General features: G+C 47.5%; 1 protein-coding gene across 7 annotated transcripts in view; it reads right to left on the reverse strand.

Annotated features, from left to right (window-relative positions):
- The window catches only part of PTPRK (protein tyrosine phosphatase receptor type K), a 587191-nt gene extending 571296 nt beyond the window's left edge, over positions 1-15895 (reverse strand). For 3 of the 7 annotated variants that reach the window (XM_077162868.1, XM_077162867.1, XM_077162866.1), the window contains exon 1: positions 15731-15895. In XM_077162868.1, coding sequence (XP_077018983.1) covers positions 15731-15821 — 91 coding nt within the window. In that variant the 5' untranslated portion in view covers positions 15822-15895. Of the gene's footprint in view, positions 1-14302; positions 14596-15730 lie in introns of those variants that run through there. The other 4 variants (XM_077162861.1, XM_077162859.1, XM_077162863.1 and 1 more) reach the window with 2 other exon arrangements.
- Positions 15896-16962: the final 1067 nt, after the last annotated feature.

Below are 16962 nucleotides of genomic sequence, written 5' to 3' on the forward strand. Positions count from 1 at the left end.
ATATTCTGCAAATATTGGTTAATTTACTCCAGTCATAAGAAACAACACTAATAGTCAAAATGAGTGAATTTTATTAATGCATCAGGCACTCTTTTAAGCATGTTAACTCACCATCGCTCCCAGCAAACATCCAGGACAGGGAACTTCTATGATTTCATTTTAAGAAGGAACGTGGCTAGGTCGTAGCAAGAAGATGATGGCATCAATGTCGACACTCAAGCATTCAGGGTCCAGAATTTGTACTCTTAAAAATCACTGCACGGGTGGTTCAGGGGTAGAATGTTAGCCTTCCATGTGGGAGACCCAGGCTTGATTCCCAGCCCATGAACCCCAAAAAAGAAAAAGAAAAATCATGCTACATACTCTACATGTGAAGATTGGCACCTGGGAGTGTTTTCCTTCAATACAAAATGGATTCAGAATTATAGTGGCCCAAGTAAAATGAAATCATCCCCTAAATGTCTGTTTTTGAAGGCTGGGCCTGTGTCATCTGGGAATTTTCGATTTTGCTTAGAGAAAATTTACACATCTCCATAATAACTTAATTCACACAGTGCTGGTCATGTGGACCTCTTTGAATGTAACAGAAGTTCAAAAATCCCTATTTCCTGATGGGGCTAAGGGTATATTTAAATACGAATACTCTTCCAAATGAAAGCCCAAAGTGTCAAGTAATGACTTTGCTGGGCAGGGGAACAGGGACAGTTTAGAGCTGTTTCCGGCCACCTCCGTCTTGGCTGCCATGCCTCTCTGGGACCCCTGGAGCCCCTGCCTCCTGGCTGCCCACAATTTGGGCAACAGGCTCCCGTGGGCAGCCGCAGAGAGAAGCCTGGTCAGGGTCCAAGCAACGGGGCCGTTGATAAACAGAGTTCCAGTCCTCCACGAATGCGTCTTCATCTACCCTGTAGTCTACGAGCTCGCCATCCCTCGTGATGCTGCTGTCAGAGGGGACTAAGTGACTGCAAGGGTCCAGAAAACCAACATGCTCTCTCCTCTGCCTGACTCTGTTTACGTTTCAGAAGACTCAACTTTTGGAAAATTCCACTTGGTGGAATTTTACTATCATTGTGGCAATCTTTCCATAATTTTTTTTTGCTTAAGGACTCCAGGTTATGGAAATACTGCTGATGCACTGGAATTATACCAGGCAGATTCAGAACTGGACCAGTAAATTGTGAAAGACAGACGGGGCTTTGAGACTTGCCAAGTGTGCTGGTTTGAAACTACTGTGTACCCCAGAAAAGCCATGTTCTTTAATCCTCAACAAATATTGCTGGGTGGAATCTTTTTTCTTGTTTCCATGGAGATGTGATCCAACCAACTGTGGGTGGTAACTTTTGATGAGACGGTTTCCATGGAGGCGTGTCTCCACCCATTCAAGTGGGGGTTGCTTACTGGAATCCTTTAAGAAGAAACCATTCTGGAAAAAGCTTCAGTGCTGACAGAGCTCACACAGCCAGAGGCCTTTGGAGATGCAGAAGGAAAATGCCTGCAGGAAAGCCTAATAAAGTGAAGAGAGAAAGCTAGCAGACTTCGCTGTGTGCCTTCCAGTTGAGAGAGAAACCCTGAACATCATCAGCCCTTTCTTTGGAGTCAAGGTGTCTTTCTCTGGATGTCTTAGTTTGGGCATTTCAATGGCCTTAGAACTGTAATTTGCAATTTAATAAATTCCCTTTTTAAAAGCTGTTGCACTTCTGATATACTGCATTCCAGCAGCTTTAGCAAACTAAACCACCAACCACAGCGAGTGGGTCAGTTACACAGAGCTTCATATGCAAACACCCCTGTGAGCGCACACGCGTCTGCCTGTGTATAAACCCTCAGGACTCCTGAAGCCAAGGAGCTATCCCCTCTGCTCTCCTTCAATCTCTGATAAGAAGAGCTTTGCAAACGTGGCCCCTTTCAAAAGTCAAAAAAGTAGCATTTGCTCCCCAAATGCAGAGGTCACATCTGGCTAACTGGCCAGCATCCCCAGGACATGACAAAGAACTTGGTACATCATAGATGCTCAAAGACAGGTTGAGCCAGAGAATAAAGGGACACAAGCCTCAGCTGAATCATATTCTCACCGTCCAAGCACACTAGCTCCACGGCCAGAGCATGTTCCATCATCACGAAAATACCCAAAAGAGAAAAGCGTACACACGGCTTGCTATATACAATCACTTTCCCCAACATATATAACTTAGATATGCAAATACATGAAGCATCTATTGTTTTCATTCCTGTTTTCAGCCTGTATACTTTTTGTGCCTTCAATAATGAGAATTTTTTTATTATCAAAGTCTGTATTTCCTAACAAAAACAGCACACGTTTTTATGGTGTTTTACAGCTATAACAGTATTTTCCTACGTCTTTATTTTCACACATATCACTTTTATCTTTAAAAGTGTCCTACTGAAGAGAATGAGATCTTGTTATTCTGTACTGGCTAATGCAATACCCCAATACATTGTAGAGTATTTGGGGCAGAAAATAAAAAATATTTGCAAAGTCCCCCAGAGGGACTGGGGAAAATGTAGAACTACTCAATTCCCCTCCCTGGGGAATTCCTGATATTCTCTCAAGCATTATGGACTCAAAATTTAATAAACCAAACCCTTAATCTTGGAGCTTGCCCGTACGAAATTTATTTCTACAATGACAAAGCTAAACCTAATCGTAATTATGCCTGAGTCACACCCAGAGAACCTCTTCTGTGGCTCAGATGTGGCCTCTCTGTCTAGGCCAACTCTGCAAATACACTCACTCCCCTCCCCACTCCATGGGACACGCCTTCCAGAGCTGTAAGTCTCTCTGGCAACATAGGACATGTCTCCCAGGGATGAGCTTGGCCCTGGTATCAAGGGTTTGAAAAAGCCTTCTCAACAAAAAGGGGAAGAGAAATGAAACAAAATAAGCTGTCAGTGGCTCAGAGATTTCAAATAGAGTCAAGAAGTCATTCTGGGGGTTTCTCTCCTGCAAGCTCCAGCCAGGTACTGCAAAACTGCCCCAGCTGTTCCTGGAAACCCCAAAGGATGCCGTGGGCTCTAAGAGTCCATAAAAACTTCCTCAGTAAGTTTATTTTTTAAAAACTTAAGGCTTCCAGATGGTTCCTATGCCAAATAAGCCCTGAAATTCAGAGGTACCAGTCTCTCCACGAAATCAACCAGTTTCATTTCTCTACCCCATAAGGTCAACACCCTTTTCCCACAAAGAAGTCAGAATGGCTACTGCCCTGACATCCTTGAAGACTGAGGGAGTGAACAAAGGAGAGGAGGAGGGTCACTGAGAATTTAAGATTTAACAAATCATCATGACCACTGACTGTTTAGATCAGTATTTATTTTTAGTTTCTAGTTGTGCTAGTTTGTAACTGTTATGTACCCCCAGACAAGCCATGTTCTTTTACTTCTAATCAATCTCATGGCAGAAGGCCTACTGTAAGTGGGATCCTTTTTCTTTTTTAATTTATTTGGTTTTATCAAACCAAAACAGCGTACAAACACGAACATTCCTAACATACAATCATTCCACGCATGGCGTATAATCAGCGGCTCACAGTATCATCACACAGTGGTATATTCATCACCATGGTCACTTTTTAGAACATCTGCATCACTCCAGAAAAAGAAATAAAAAGATATAATAAAAAACTCACACATACCATATCCCTTACCCCTCCCACTCATTGACCACTAGTATTTCCATCTACTTGATAGATTTTAACCTTTGTTCCTTTTTTCCCTGTACCTCTTACCACTCCCTTTCATTGTTCACTAGTATTTCAATCTACTCAATTTATTTTAACATTTGTTCCCCTATTATTTATTTTTAATCCATATTTTTTACTCATCTGTCAATATCATAGATAAAAGGAGCATCAGACACAAGGTTTTCACACTCCTATAGTCACACTGTGAAAGCTGTATCATTATACAATCATCTTCAGGAAACATGGCCACGGGAAAACAGCTCTACAGTTTTAGGTACTTCCCTCTAGCATCTCTAATATACATTAAACTAAAAAGGGGATATCCATATAAGGTATAAGAATAACCTCCAGGATAACTTCTCGACTATGTTTGAAATCTCTCAGCCACTGGCACTTCATTTTGTCTCATTTTGCTCTTCCCCCTTCTGGTCAAGAAACTTTTCTCAATCCCTTGATGCTGAGTCCCAGCTCATTCTAGGATTTCGTCCCACATTGCCAGGAAGGTCCACACCCCTGGGAATCATGCCCAATGTAGAGACGGGGAGGGCAGTGAATTTGCTTGTCATGTTGGCTGAGAGAGGCCACATCTGAGCAACAAAAGAGGTTCTCTGGGGGTGACTCTTAGACCTAATTTAAAGTAGGCTTAGCCTATCCTTTGTGGGGATAGGTTTCATAACAAACCCCAAAACTGAGGGCTCCGCCTATTGACTTGTTGTCCCTACTGCTTGGGAGAATATCAGTAACACTCTCAATAGGGAAGCTGAACTTTCCCCGTTTCTCACCATTTCTCCAAGGGGACTTTGCAAATACTATTTTATTCACTGTTCAAATCAGTAAGTGGGATCTTTTGATGAGGTTATTTCCATGGAAATCTGGCCCTGCCTTTTCAAGGCGGGTCTTCATTAGTCTACTGGAGTCCTTAAAAGATTCGACACAGAGAACAGAGAAACGAAACAAGACACAGACATCTGGAGATGCTAAGCTAAGAGATGAAATGCAGAGCTTGCCCCGAGCAGTAAGTGAGGCTCACAGACACTTGAAGAGTGAAAGCCACTGGAAGCAATGAACACCAGTCACGGGCCCTTCCACATGCTTCCCACGTGCCAGTGGAACCTGGCTGCTGCTTTCCTTCTGTTTCAATTTAATAAATTCCCTTTATAAAAACCAACCCATCTCTGGTATGTTGCGTTCTGGCAGCATTCACAAACTGAAACACTAGTGGATTAGAATAACCAGAAGGAAAAACCTGAAATTACTGAACTGTAATCCAGCGGTCTTGATCTTTGATACTAACTACACTACGTAGCTTTTATCGTGTGCATGTGTGATTATAAAACCACGTGACTGGCATGCCCTTTATCCAGTGTTCAGTTAGATGAGTAATAAAATGAAGACAAAAAAGATAATAACCATACGGGGGGACAAGCGGTATGGGATGTTACAGGTTTTCTTTTTTTATTTTTATTTCTTTTTGGGGGAGCAATGAAAATGTTCTAAAATTGATTGTGGTGATGAATGCAGAACTGTATCAATATGTGAACCACTGACTGTACACTTTAGATGGATTATATGGTGTGTGAATACATCTCATTAAATTACACAGAGTTTTTTTAAGTGCCCAATGAGCAGCTAGAGAAGACATTAAAATCCTTCTTCACTGTAATATCCCTATTAAAAAGATATGGAAGGGTGGGCCATGGTGGCTCAGTGGCAGAGTTCTCACCTGCCATGCCAGAGACCAAGGTTCGATTCCCGGTGCCTGCCCATGTGAAAAAAAAAAAAATACGGAAATGAAGGATCAGGCAGAACAGAACTGCACCCCAAACCTCCAAGCCAGAAGAGCCCTGAGGCCGGGGCCCAGTGTTGCTTCTCCCCCAAGCCCAGTGCTGCGTCCACCACAATAGCCCCTGCTCTCACCCTGAGCAGGTCGCTTGCCCACCTCTTCACTGCCTCTTCTCCAAACGTATTTAAGTGTGGGTTTAGATAAAAGAGCTGTCATGGGTCAAAACTAGCGAGCTTTCAGGTTCAGCCAGCCGGGTAAGCAGGCCAGTTACTGCAAAGGTCATCAACTAGGAATTATCACAGCTGATAAGTCCGCCCCCCACAGCCTCCCGCCTCACCCCGCGGGGCCAGGCCAGCTGCTCGGGCCCCAGAAGGGCCCTCAGTGAGCAGCACAGGGGTGCGGGGGCCTGCAGTGCTCCCCAAAGGCCCCCCCACCCTCCAGCCTGCAGTCCCGGCCACACCCAGCTCCCTGTCCAAGGCCCCGGCCGGGCACACCCGGGCTCAGCTGGCCTCACGTCGGGGAGCAGGCAGACAAGCGCTGCCACTCCTCACACATGTTCTTCCCTGGGTACCCCACCGCTCTCCCAGCAAGTCCTTCCGATATCCCGCGAAGCTCGGGCGTGCGTTATGTAATTGTGCAGCGGCAGTGAGAAGAGCACAATTATAAAGAGTCACTTTCACCTCTTGGGCTTTTCAAAATGAGTTTCCAAAGAATAAACAGTCATTAGGTTTTATTTGTCTTTGTCGATCAGCACCAAGCACCACGACTTAATCTACCTCCTGCCTTCTGCTAAAAACAAGCAAAAGGCGCACGTGCAAACACCTCTATGCATGCATGTGTGTGAGTGTGTGCACGTGCACACGCGTGTAAATCCTGTCAGGAGATCGGAAACCCAGGGCGTTATCTCAGGTGCTTCCCTTCATTCATTACCGTCACCTTACACTTCAGCCACTCTCTCTAATCAAGGCCATCATCGAGTCAGGTTTGTACCTTGAAACATTCTGCTCGAGAAATTCAGAACACAAGCTAAAATAACTAAAGGAAATCTTTAAAAAGAATGACCAGTATAGATTACCCACAGCAGCAAGGCTGCCCGGCCAGCACCGTCGTCCCGCGGCTCGCAACCCCCAGTCCCTGGCCCCCCAGCTCCCAGCCCCCCAGCCCCCGGCCCCCAGCCCCTAGCCCCCACCCCTCAGCCCCCCAGCTCCTGGCCCCCAGCCCCCAACCCCCAGCCCCTGGCCCCAAGCTCCCAGCCCCCACCTTCCCGGCTCCCAGCCCCCACCTTCCCGGCTCCAGCCTGAGCTCCATGTCCAGGCCCCAAAACAAAGGGGCCACCTTCGTTTTAGTTTCTTAAATGACATGGCTTTCTGATCTTGGACTTACTCACTACTGAGGCAGACAATGAGAATAAATAATGCAAAAACTGAAGCGTGTGCTTTAAAGCGGATCTTCAAAAAAAATCCACTAAAAAATCCAAAAAGGAGACACTGGCTAAATAACAGACAGCTGGTCTGCAGCGCGGAGCTGGCAGGTGCCCACACCCCTTCCTACACCTCAGTCTCTTCAGCTCCAAGGCGCAGCCCGCTGGGGCTCAGGGGCGTCCCGAGGACCCAGGGACCCAGAGCCGAGCCACTGACCCAACCACTGGCCCGCCTCCTGCCCCTTGGCTGGCTTCCTACAAACACGCGCCCCCGTGTCCAGTCCCCTCTGTCAGCACCCACACTGACCCCGCACCCCCCACTACCACACCCTCCTCTGTCAGCACCCGCCCTGTGGACTGGGTGCCCCTCCAGAGCCCACCCCCAGGGCTTACCGCCTGCTGGGGTGGGGCCCATGGTCCCATCCTCAGGCCAGGGCAGGCGGGCTGGACCCGAGCCTGTGCGCCCCGGGGGCTCCATGCACACTCACTGCAGCTCCTGCAGGGGCTGGGCCACGACCCACCTGGGGCCAGTGCAGTGGCCCCCGGCCCTTTTCTGGTTCCACGGCAAATAATATGCATTTCCTCACGGAGGGACGGCTCAAGAGCGGAGCTTCCAGAGGCTTCCGGGGCCAAGCGACGAAGCAGACGGCCACTTCCACGGCTCCGGGGCTCCTAAAGCTCGCCCTTCTGGAATCACGACACGGTCACTTCCCTTTTGGTGCAACCAGCCTGGGCGGTATTTTCTGCCAGCCACCACCAAAGCATCTCATTGCCAGACAATGTGTCTACATTCAATAAGGACTCTCAGCTCTACTATCTCCTCACGCTGTCGCCTGGGCCAGTTACTACTTACTGCTCTCAGCTCAGTAAAATGGAGGGGACCCCAATCTTAGAGGATCATGGTGAGATTTAAAATATGAAAACACTGACCCCAGGGCCTCACGCGACCCAAGCCCCCAGGAAATGCAGTTCCTACTGCGGTGGGCAAACCTCTCCTCTCCAACCCATGTGGGAAGGGACACACGAACCAACCTCATCAGTGCGGACACAAGGAGAGCTGGAGGAAAGCCAAGCTCTAAGATTCAGGGTAAAATTACAGAAAGCAACAAGGCAGAGCCTTCAGACTCAAGTTCTTGAAGATGTCAAGAGAGGATCTTCAAGTGTCTCCATCACCAGGTTCTCCTCCAGCACGGATTCTTCTCCCAGCAAACCTCCTTCTCTCACCACCAGTGCCTAAAACACGTAAGTGTGGAAACCACAGTAGCGTGGTGTTCATTAATCCAACGGTATTTTTTGTATTTCAGACAATACAGGTTGAGCACTTCCATTTACCGTATCAAAGACACAGAGCACACTGCTGGCTATCTCCCCAAACTCCGGCTCCCAACATCACAACAGGACCAGCTATGATAGTCTAATATTAATTTACACTTCTTGTTTTTCATTAGTCTCTGCCATAACCATGTCATTTTTGCAGGGCTTTCTAAATCACTAATGAGTGGTAAAAACAAATACAGCCGTCGTGATTTAATCAGCGACTTCACTGTTGAAATGCCAGCCAAAGTAGACACATTTAGAACAGAAAACGGGTAACAAAAAACACTTACAGGCTCATTAATAAGAAGGCAATTAGGTCTTCTGGGAAAATTCATTTTCTAAAAGAATGCTACAGCAAGCTATAAAATGCAAGTCAAACTGTGTTTTGACATGAATAGTGTACACTGTCTATTACATCATAATTTTTCTCCTGAGAAAACTGACAAGAATCTGTTCTTAAATCTAAGTACAAAAGACAGTAAAAAGAACACCAGCGATATTTAATGCATTCTACCTACTAACTCCCATTCATTAAATTTGGCTGGCCTATAAATGAGCTCCTTATTACAAAGATTAAATTACAGTTGGAAGAAAAAGAGAATTATAAAGCAAGAACTGCTGCTAGTAATGTCAGAGGGACTACTATTTCCTGTATCAACACAATTTTTTTTTTTGTATTGGCAGGCACCGGGAATTATGTATCAACATAATTTTAGGCTAAGCAAAAATGATTTGTATATCGTGCTTCATTCCTTAGACAGTATGTTTATCTTTACATGTTTTTATATAAAAACATTATAGCCAACACTATTTAGCCTTAATTTATCCCTATTATGAACTATTTCCCTGGAAATAGTATGAAATATTTATTTTAAAGATATCCAAATATTCTTTAAAAAAAAAAAAAGCTACGGCACTGTTCTTTTGATGCGTCCAGGATGTTAAATTACAATCAAGTAAATATTTAAAATAAATGTGTTTCCAGGTAAATTTGTTTCATGCTGTAATTCACCCTTTCATAATACCCTTACAATTCTGAGTAAAGTACGTGTGGCAAATCTTCTCAGGAGCTTTCTTTGTCCCAGCGCAGTGTAGGTCAAAAGTAAAAGGTTCAAGCAAATTCCCTGGGGGTTTTATTAAAACTCAGATGGGCCCAGAGGGCTGGGGAGGTCCTGGCAGACTGCCACGTCCAGCAAGTTCCCAGGTGCGGCCGATGCTGCCGGTACAAGGTGCACGCACAACTGAAGCAGTGAATTCCAAGGTCACCCTGCAGTGGGGACTCTAACCCCAGGAAGCAGGTGTGCCATCCCCTGGGTGGGCAGCGAGGACCCCTGAAAGGCTTCTCTCAGCTCTTCAATATGCTGAATGATCTAAGAATCACATCTCTAAGACAAATCATTTCAAGAAGATCAGCCATTCTATCACTTAAGCAGCTACACGGTCACCACCGCCCACCAGGAATCAGGGGACTTTCTGTGGCCGGTCAGCTGCCGCACTGGACAGGGTTTGGGGAATATGCCTGTTTGCAGTCAGTTAAGGACCAGGTCGTACTGGGAAGCATCTATATAAACAGATACCAGTCTGGAGGAAGACTCATTTTCCCAATAAAGGTATGGTATGGTATAGTGAAGTGCAGTACGTAGACACATTTCATTTATTTTCCATTTCACTTTCTCCATCCATAAAACAGAAAATAATGATTCATTTTGAATATTTCTTCCCAAGAAAATATGCTAGGGGGCTAATCCCATCTCTAGGTGTCCTTCTTTCTAATCTAACACTATGGCTGAAGAAGTCCAATCACTGCACCAACAGCACACATACAAATATATACATGTGCACCCATGTACACACACATTTACATCTCCCCACTCCCCCAACAAAATGCAAACCATAATTCAACCAGAGCTCCTAGAACGACACCTGTGAGAGAACTCAGCCAGTGCTGTCTTGTTCATTTTTATTAACAGAGCTCTACCATCAGATAAAGTGGAAACATGGATTATTTCATTCAGGACCTCTCAATTTGCCCCTAAAACAATTGTAAATGACCAAACATATCACTTGTGATTTTCATGGATCATCAACTCCCCAGGGAGAAAGCCAAAAATTAAGTGGGAAAATGGCAAAGTCCCACAACAGGCTCGCAGGGACCCTTATATTCCAGGCCAGTGTCCTTCAGAATCTCCAAAATCTGAGAGACCCCAGATGGCTTTTATTACTAAAATATCAACTACAAATCAAAATAATCCCCTTAATTCTAGTCAAGAATACTAAAGGAAAATAAACATATCTCCCACAACAGAATCTTAATGGAACTAATAAAATCTTTTATGTTTCTTTAGGTTGTATGTTGCATTAAGAAAATATTTCATAAAACACATTTCCACGTAGATGGATATGAAGCCTGTATAACATCCACCTGCAGAGTTCACAATGATGTCAAGTATTCAAACACTGGAAAATTCTTAAAAGTTTTCCAAAGCAAAGTATATGTAAGCTATCTCAGTTACATAAAAAATCAGGTCATGTGGCACCCAAATTTTCCAGCCCTGTTTAGAGAAGGAAACTAAAGATTCATCCATCCAGAGACATGTAAGCACAAACAAACATTTGGTGACATTAGAAGATTATTTAATGGATATGAAAATTGTGGGATTTTTTTGGCTTTAATTGAAAAGTAGCCTGAAACTGACGCATTCTCCATTTGTTATCGACTATCATTCTAACAACATGATAAGTGGACAGAATGCCATTATTCAGTAACTTGCAAACAGCATGGGTTTCGATGAAAAACAAGTCATGTTCAAAAGCAATTACAACCTTTTTTAGGGAAAGACTAACACCATTTGATAAAGGAATACAGACGAGATACATATGATCCAAGAATAAAGTCTGGGAAGAATACACAGAGGGAAATTTTTACATCTACAGAATAAGAATAGAATATGTTTGAACAAAGGCAAAGGCTGATTCCAATAAACAAGTCAAAATAGGATCTTTTTCTTCTTCAGAAAATTAAGTAGAAACTCAAACACACACACTCACTCACTCTCTCTCTCTCTCTCTCTCTCTCTCTCTCTCTCTCTCTCTCCCCTGCCCCCACCCAGAATTCAAATTTTATTATTTGTCTTTTAGAACAATCTGTAAACTCTCTTGATGTTTCCTGCTCTAAATCTTGCAGCACTGCTCTTCCTGCCCCCCCCCCCCCCCGGGAGAGCAGGCAGGGAAGTGGGGACAGAGTAGGGCAGGTGAGGAGGACCTGCCGGCCACACCTCTGGCCGGCAGGTCCACTTAAAATGGACACCAAGCGTCTTCAATGCCACCTGCCGCAGACCTAGGGCACTGGTCCTCACAGGACCACTAGGAAACAGAGCAGTTCCTCTGGAAGGAACAAATCACATGAATTAAATATATTTTGAAAGGTCTTTAAAAAAAAACATGTAATAAACTATCATTGCGAGAAACATGCCATTTGGTGGGAGGGCTGGCATCAGCGAGGCTGCATGCGCCACAATTTTGTTTTTTCAGAACATGTCCAGCACCAAAAGATATTTGGGAAAAGCAAAAAGGCTGTCATTTTGCACATATGTGCACAGGGCTTTGTTGTTAGAAAAGAGTAGGAGGGAGTGTGGGAGAGGGGTGGAGTGGCAGAGGGGTTCATTCATTTTTCAAATTCACATTTATGAACACAAAGAGAAAAGCTGTCAGCAGCACACACGCCAGAGCCCAAATATCAGCCAGACCTGCCTCTTCCCGTCTGGCCAGGCCAGACACAAGGCGACAGCTCGCCAGCCGGGAAAATCAACAGTCGCATGTAAGGGGGCCATGAGAGAAAAAATCAGTCCCCAGAATCCTCCAGTTACACGTCGTGACTAGTGATTAGAAATTTGGGGTTTTAATGAATCGAGAAACTGAGGGGTACTGGCCAATCAAAAGCAGAATAAAAGGCTAAACCCTAAAGCAAGCCGCCTCCGAGGTATCTCCTGCTTAGGTAAGAAGGGAAATTAATTTAGAACACAGAGACACCAAGGGTCAGCCACGTGTACTCTACATCATCTAGACGCTGCTGAGATGAGCTCGGAGGCTCGAAAGGACCCAAGTGAGTGCACAATTACAGTGTGACATGCCAGGAACTATATCCGCGACAGGAGCAGTCTCAGCGGCATCTCAAGGCTCACATCCTACTACAGAGAAAATGGTCCCTCTCTAGGTCACTGATAAGACTGCATCTAAAAACTGCCTATTTTTCTCTGCACTGAGATGAAAAAGCTGAACCAAGAGTTGAACAAAACAGCTGAAGAAACTGACTACAAACCTGTTTCTTCTCTAGTTAAAATATCGGGAATGTTCATAGGGACCTTCTCACAGCTAACGATTTGCACAAGATAAGTAATTTTAAAATGAAAAGGATCATGCCCCTCATTATGCTGATAAAACTGTGATCTGGCCAATCCTGGGTGCTTATGTTTCATAATAATGAAAATGAATGCCTGGCCAAGTGGAGAAATAAAACAAACAAAAAGCCATCCTGAGTGGCCAGAACTCACTGGGGAGCGTGCAGTAAAAAGCTGAAGCTAAGGCACTTCAGCTACCTCCACGTACAGTGATCACACCCCAGAGAGCCACAGAAAGCTCTACAATTTACAGGGCCTGTTCACATCAATCCCTGCACTGGATCCTCATAATGGACATGTGGAAAGGCTGGGACAGATATTATTATCCCTGCTTTACGGATGAGAAAATTGAGTTTCCAAGTCACTTCAAACGGTAACTGGTTCTGTCAGCCATCTGAATCCTAGTACAGAAAACTTTCTTGAGTTATGATACTTCCCAGCTATGCTAAACAGCCAATGAGGAGAGCAACGAAACCTACGAATAAACTTCAGCACATCAATGCACCTCTATGTCTCAGGGTCCCTACATGTAACATGTGTCAGTTCCAGCAAGAGATTAAGAAAGTTGAGAAAAGCTAAGGGAAAAAGTTAGAATGAAGAAAACACTTAAATTTGTGTTTTGATTAACACAGCTAGGAGAGAACATCTCAAAAACCCATAATCCTCATTCTTTCAAAATCTGTTTCTGAAGCACACCACGAGGAATCACATGATAATCTTGACAGTGGTAAACTGACCTTACTGGGCATGACTTACAAGATGCATTTCACAGGCTATCTCTAAATTCTGTACATGTGTTTCTTTTAGTTTTTTTAAGCATATTTATTTAAATTTCTCCATAAAAAATCATCATTTAAAGTACAATATAAGAAAAAACAGTGATAAGGAATACACCAGGCTCTAAATCTGTCTTTTCAACAAATCTGATTGCCACAGGATTTGATGACAGTAGAATTCCAATTTACTGTAGCAAAAAAAAAAAGAGAGTGAGAGAGAAGGAAATGTTACAAAACCAACTTTTAATTTATGGAGAAAGGCAGATCTGCAGCCTGATTTTAAACTCTAGTAATAAAACATTCATTTCTGGGTACATATGTAAATTCTGGATGGCAAGATCTGAGATACAGGCCAGTGAGAATTGCGTTTGTTAGGACTCCACATTCTCTTAATTAAACATAGTATAAAGTCCACGGTTAGGCTTTTATCACCTAAGAAAAGCCAGGCAGGTTATTTAGTCAAATTTCTTAGAACTAGAGGTCTAACAACACACTTGTTCATTAAAGATACATGAACTCCGGAGATCAGAAAAGCTCATCTGCAGATTCTACTGGAGGAAATGTATTATTTACTTGTTGATTAAGGAGTAAATAACGTTTGAAAACAGAAAAGGAAAAGTTTCTTTACTGCTGAAGAGATTATCAAGCAGCTGCTGAAACTAATAGTTGCAGCTCCTGAATATATGTAAGTTTAATCATGCAACTGGTAGAGTACAAACTTTCAATTAAACTACAAAAGCAGAGCTCTCTGAACAGACACAAACATTGCGCAGAACTCAATATTCACTCTAGCCTGCCTGCATGTAATGACTGACGTCAAGCACGGTTCCAACACCAAGCGGCATTATATGTCAGAGAGGCAGGCAGTAATGCTCAATCCGGAGAGAATGAAATTAAACCATCGGGTCACTCACTGCATATAGCAGCTGCCATCTGCATGCACCACCTAAACACACAGCCTCTCCTCGGCCCCGTGCATTTCATAATCACTGCCTGAATGCACAGCACACGCCTCCACCTGAATGTTTGCCTAACTCCTTCCACAGAGTTCCAAGGGGACAGGACGGGCCGGAAGAGAAAAAAACTGTTAGGCTGGAAAACGGCCATTTGAGTTTATTCACAGGAAACCAGGCAGCCACAACAACGAGGAGAACCAGCAAGTACAAAGCAAGTCCCTTCCCCGCGGCCCAGCCGGCAGCGCGGCGGTCTCCTGCCTCGCCCGTGCGGCCACCCCTCCGCCACCTCTGCGTCTCCACCCGCACCGCGCGCCCGGGCGGCACAGGCGCGCGCCGGCCACCCCGCGCCGGGGCCGGTGGCTAGAGAAGTTGTCCCGACCGACGACAGCTGGCGAAAACTTCAGAGCCCCGGAGGAGAGGACGAAAAACGCAAACGGCCCACGGGAAGGCTAACAAAGCTGGGGGAGAACCAGGACGCGGCCGGGAGAGAAGCGCGGTGACCGCTGGCGGCGGGCTTGACCTGGAACCCAAAAGGGCTGCGGGGCGAGCCCGCACCTCGTCCCTCCTTTGCGGTTCTGCCGGGGGGCGGCAGTCGTCCGCAGCCCCCATTCCCCAGGCCGCCTCGGGGAGCCCTGCGCCGGCTGAGCAGGCTCCTACGCCCGGTCAGGCTTCCCGGACCCGACGCGCAGACCAGGTCCAGGGCGCCCTGGCGCGGCTTCTTCGAAGCACACTGCCAACCCCCTCCCAGGCCCCTCCAGCACGCTCGCGGGACACGCTCCGAGCAAAGCCAGAACCCACCGAGCAAGTCCAGGAGCCACCCGGCGTCGCGGGAGGGGAGCCTGGGGGGTGGGGGGTGGCGGGGGAAGGAGTTAGACAATAGTCCGGGCAGGTTATTCCCGAGACAGAAAGCACCTGGCAGGGCGCGCCGGGGTCCGCGGCTGCCAGTGTCCACATTTCTGACAATGGCCTCCCGGGGAGACTGTCTGAACACCCCGGCAGCGGCCGCAGCGAGCCCGCAGCAGCACAAGAGCGGTCCCCGGAGTCGTAACTACTTTTCCTCGCTGGCTCGTCCGCTAACCCAGGGCAGGGGCGCTGGGCTCCGAGGCCACCAACTCCCCGGAGGAAGCGCGGTCCCCACACACGGGCATCCCGCCCTGCCCGTCCGCCCCCCGCGAGCCTCGCCAAGGAACAATGGGTGGCGGCGCTGAAAGTTACCTGCGCCCAGCGGCGCTGAGCCTGGCACCCCCGGTCCCACCTGGACCCAACCCTGGGGAGAGCACCCCTTCGACCCTGTACTCGCCGATCCCTGCCCCCGGCCCCATTCCCCGCGAGCCCCGGGCCGGGACACTAGTCGGGTCCCGGGACGCCCCAGCCCCGGTCACTCACCTGCGGAGAACTGGCCTTGGGCAGAGCCCAGAAGAGGCCACGGGGAGAGCAGGCAGAGCGCCGCCAGGGCAGGCAGCACGGCCGTCTCCATGCCGACTTTGGGAGAAGTTTCAGGCAGCTTCGCAAAGAGCTGCCGCGCGGGGGGCGGGGGGCGGCGGGCCGGGCGAGCCGAGGGCGGGCAGGCGCCGGGCGCCCGCGGCACTTTGCCCTCCGTGGCCGACGCACCTACCTCGGGGCCGAGAGCGCGGCCCGCGTCGCCGGCCCGCCGCGGCGGCAGCTCTCCATGCTCGGCGGCGGCGGCTCGGGTTGGTCCGGAGTTACTTTGCTCGGGGAGGGACGGGGGCGGAGCCCGGGTGACGTCGCCCCGCGGGCTCGGGGCGCTTCGGAGGAATGCGAGCTCGGGCGCGCCGCCTCCTGCCCGGGAGACGCGCGCCGCCGGACGCGCGCCCCGTGCCCCGCGTTCCCGCCGCCTTTGTTCGCCGCCCGCCGCGGCTCCGGGGAGCGAGCGGCGGGGAACCGAATTCGGACTTGCAGAGAACGAGCTAGTCCATTGGCCAGACCACCGAGGACAAGCGCGGAGTCCCCGCCGCCCGGGGAGTGGCGGCCTGGGGCCCTTTCCCCACGATCGGATCCCACCCGGGCTCCTGCCGGTGCGAAGACGCACGGGTGTGGACGCCCCCCAAGAATCATCCAAACCCCACTGAAAACTACCTGTTCCTTCTTCGTGCGATGAGGGCTCAGCCACCCCGCCCCCCACGAAAACTTATTATTCCTCGTTCATATAATAAATAGCACTTGAACCAAAATAAACGCTCGGTAACTTTCCAGTGTGAACAGCTGGCGTGTCTCCTTTCTGGCTTGTCATTTGCCGAATATTTGAATGCACTCCCTGCTCCATTGAACTTTCTGAAGCCTTCCGGCCTGTTTCCACTTCTCCGCTCACCTAAGGACTGGCTCAGGGCTTATTGTCCTTCCCTTCGGCATGGAGCAGAAAAACCTGCCTTTTTAAATATATGCGTATCTAATATCTAATAACTATTTAACCCCTGAGTATTTAACAAAAGGAGTGTACACCGACCATGAAAACAGCAACGAATGATCCATCTGCAAGGAGAAGAATGCTCTGTTATGACAGGAGAGTATTTTTACAGCTTGCTACTTCTTCGGCAGCTTGAAGTGGTTTCCCCATATGCCAGCCGCACTGGCTTCTGATATGCCTATACAGTGCATAC

The sequence above is a fragment of the Tamandua tetradactyla genome, chromosome 5 (genome assembly GCF_023851605.1).
Source record: "Tamandua tetradactyla isolate mTamTet1 chromosome 5, mTamTet1.pri, whole genome shotgun sequence".
Classification (NCBI taxonomy): Eukaryota; Metazoa; Chordata; class Mammalia; order Pilosa; family Myrmecophagidae; genus Tamandua; species Tamandua tetradactyla.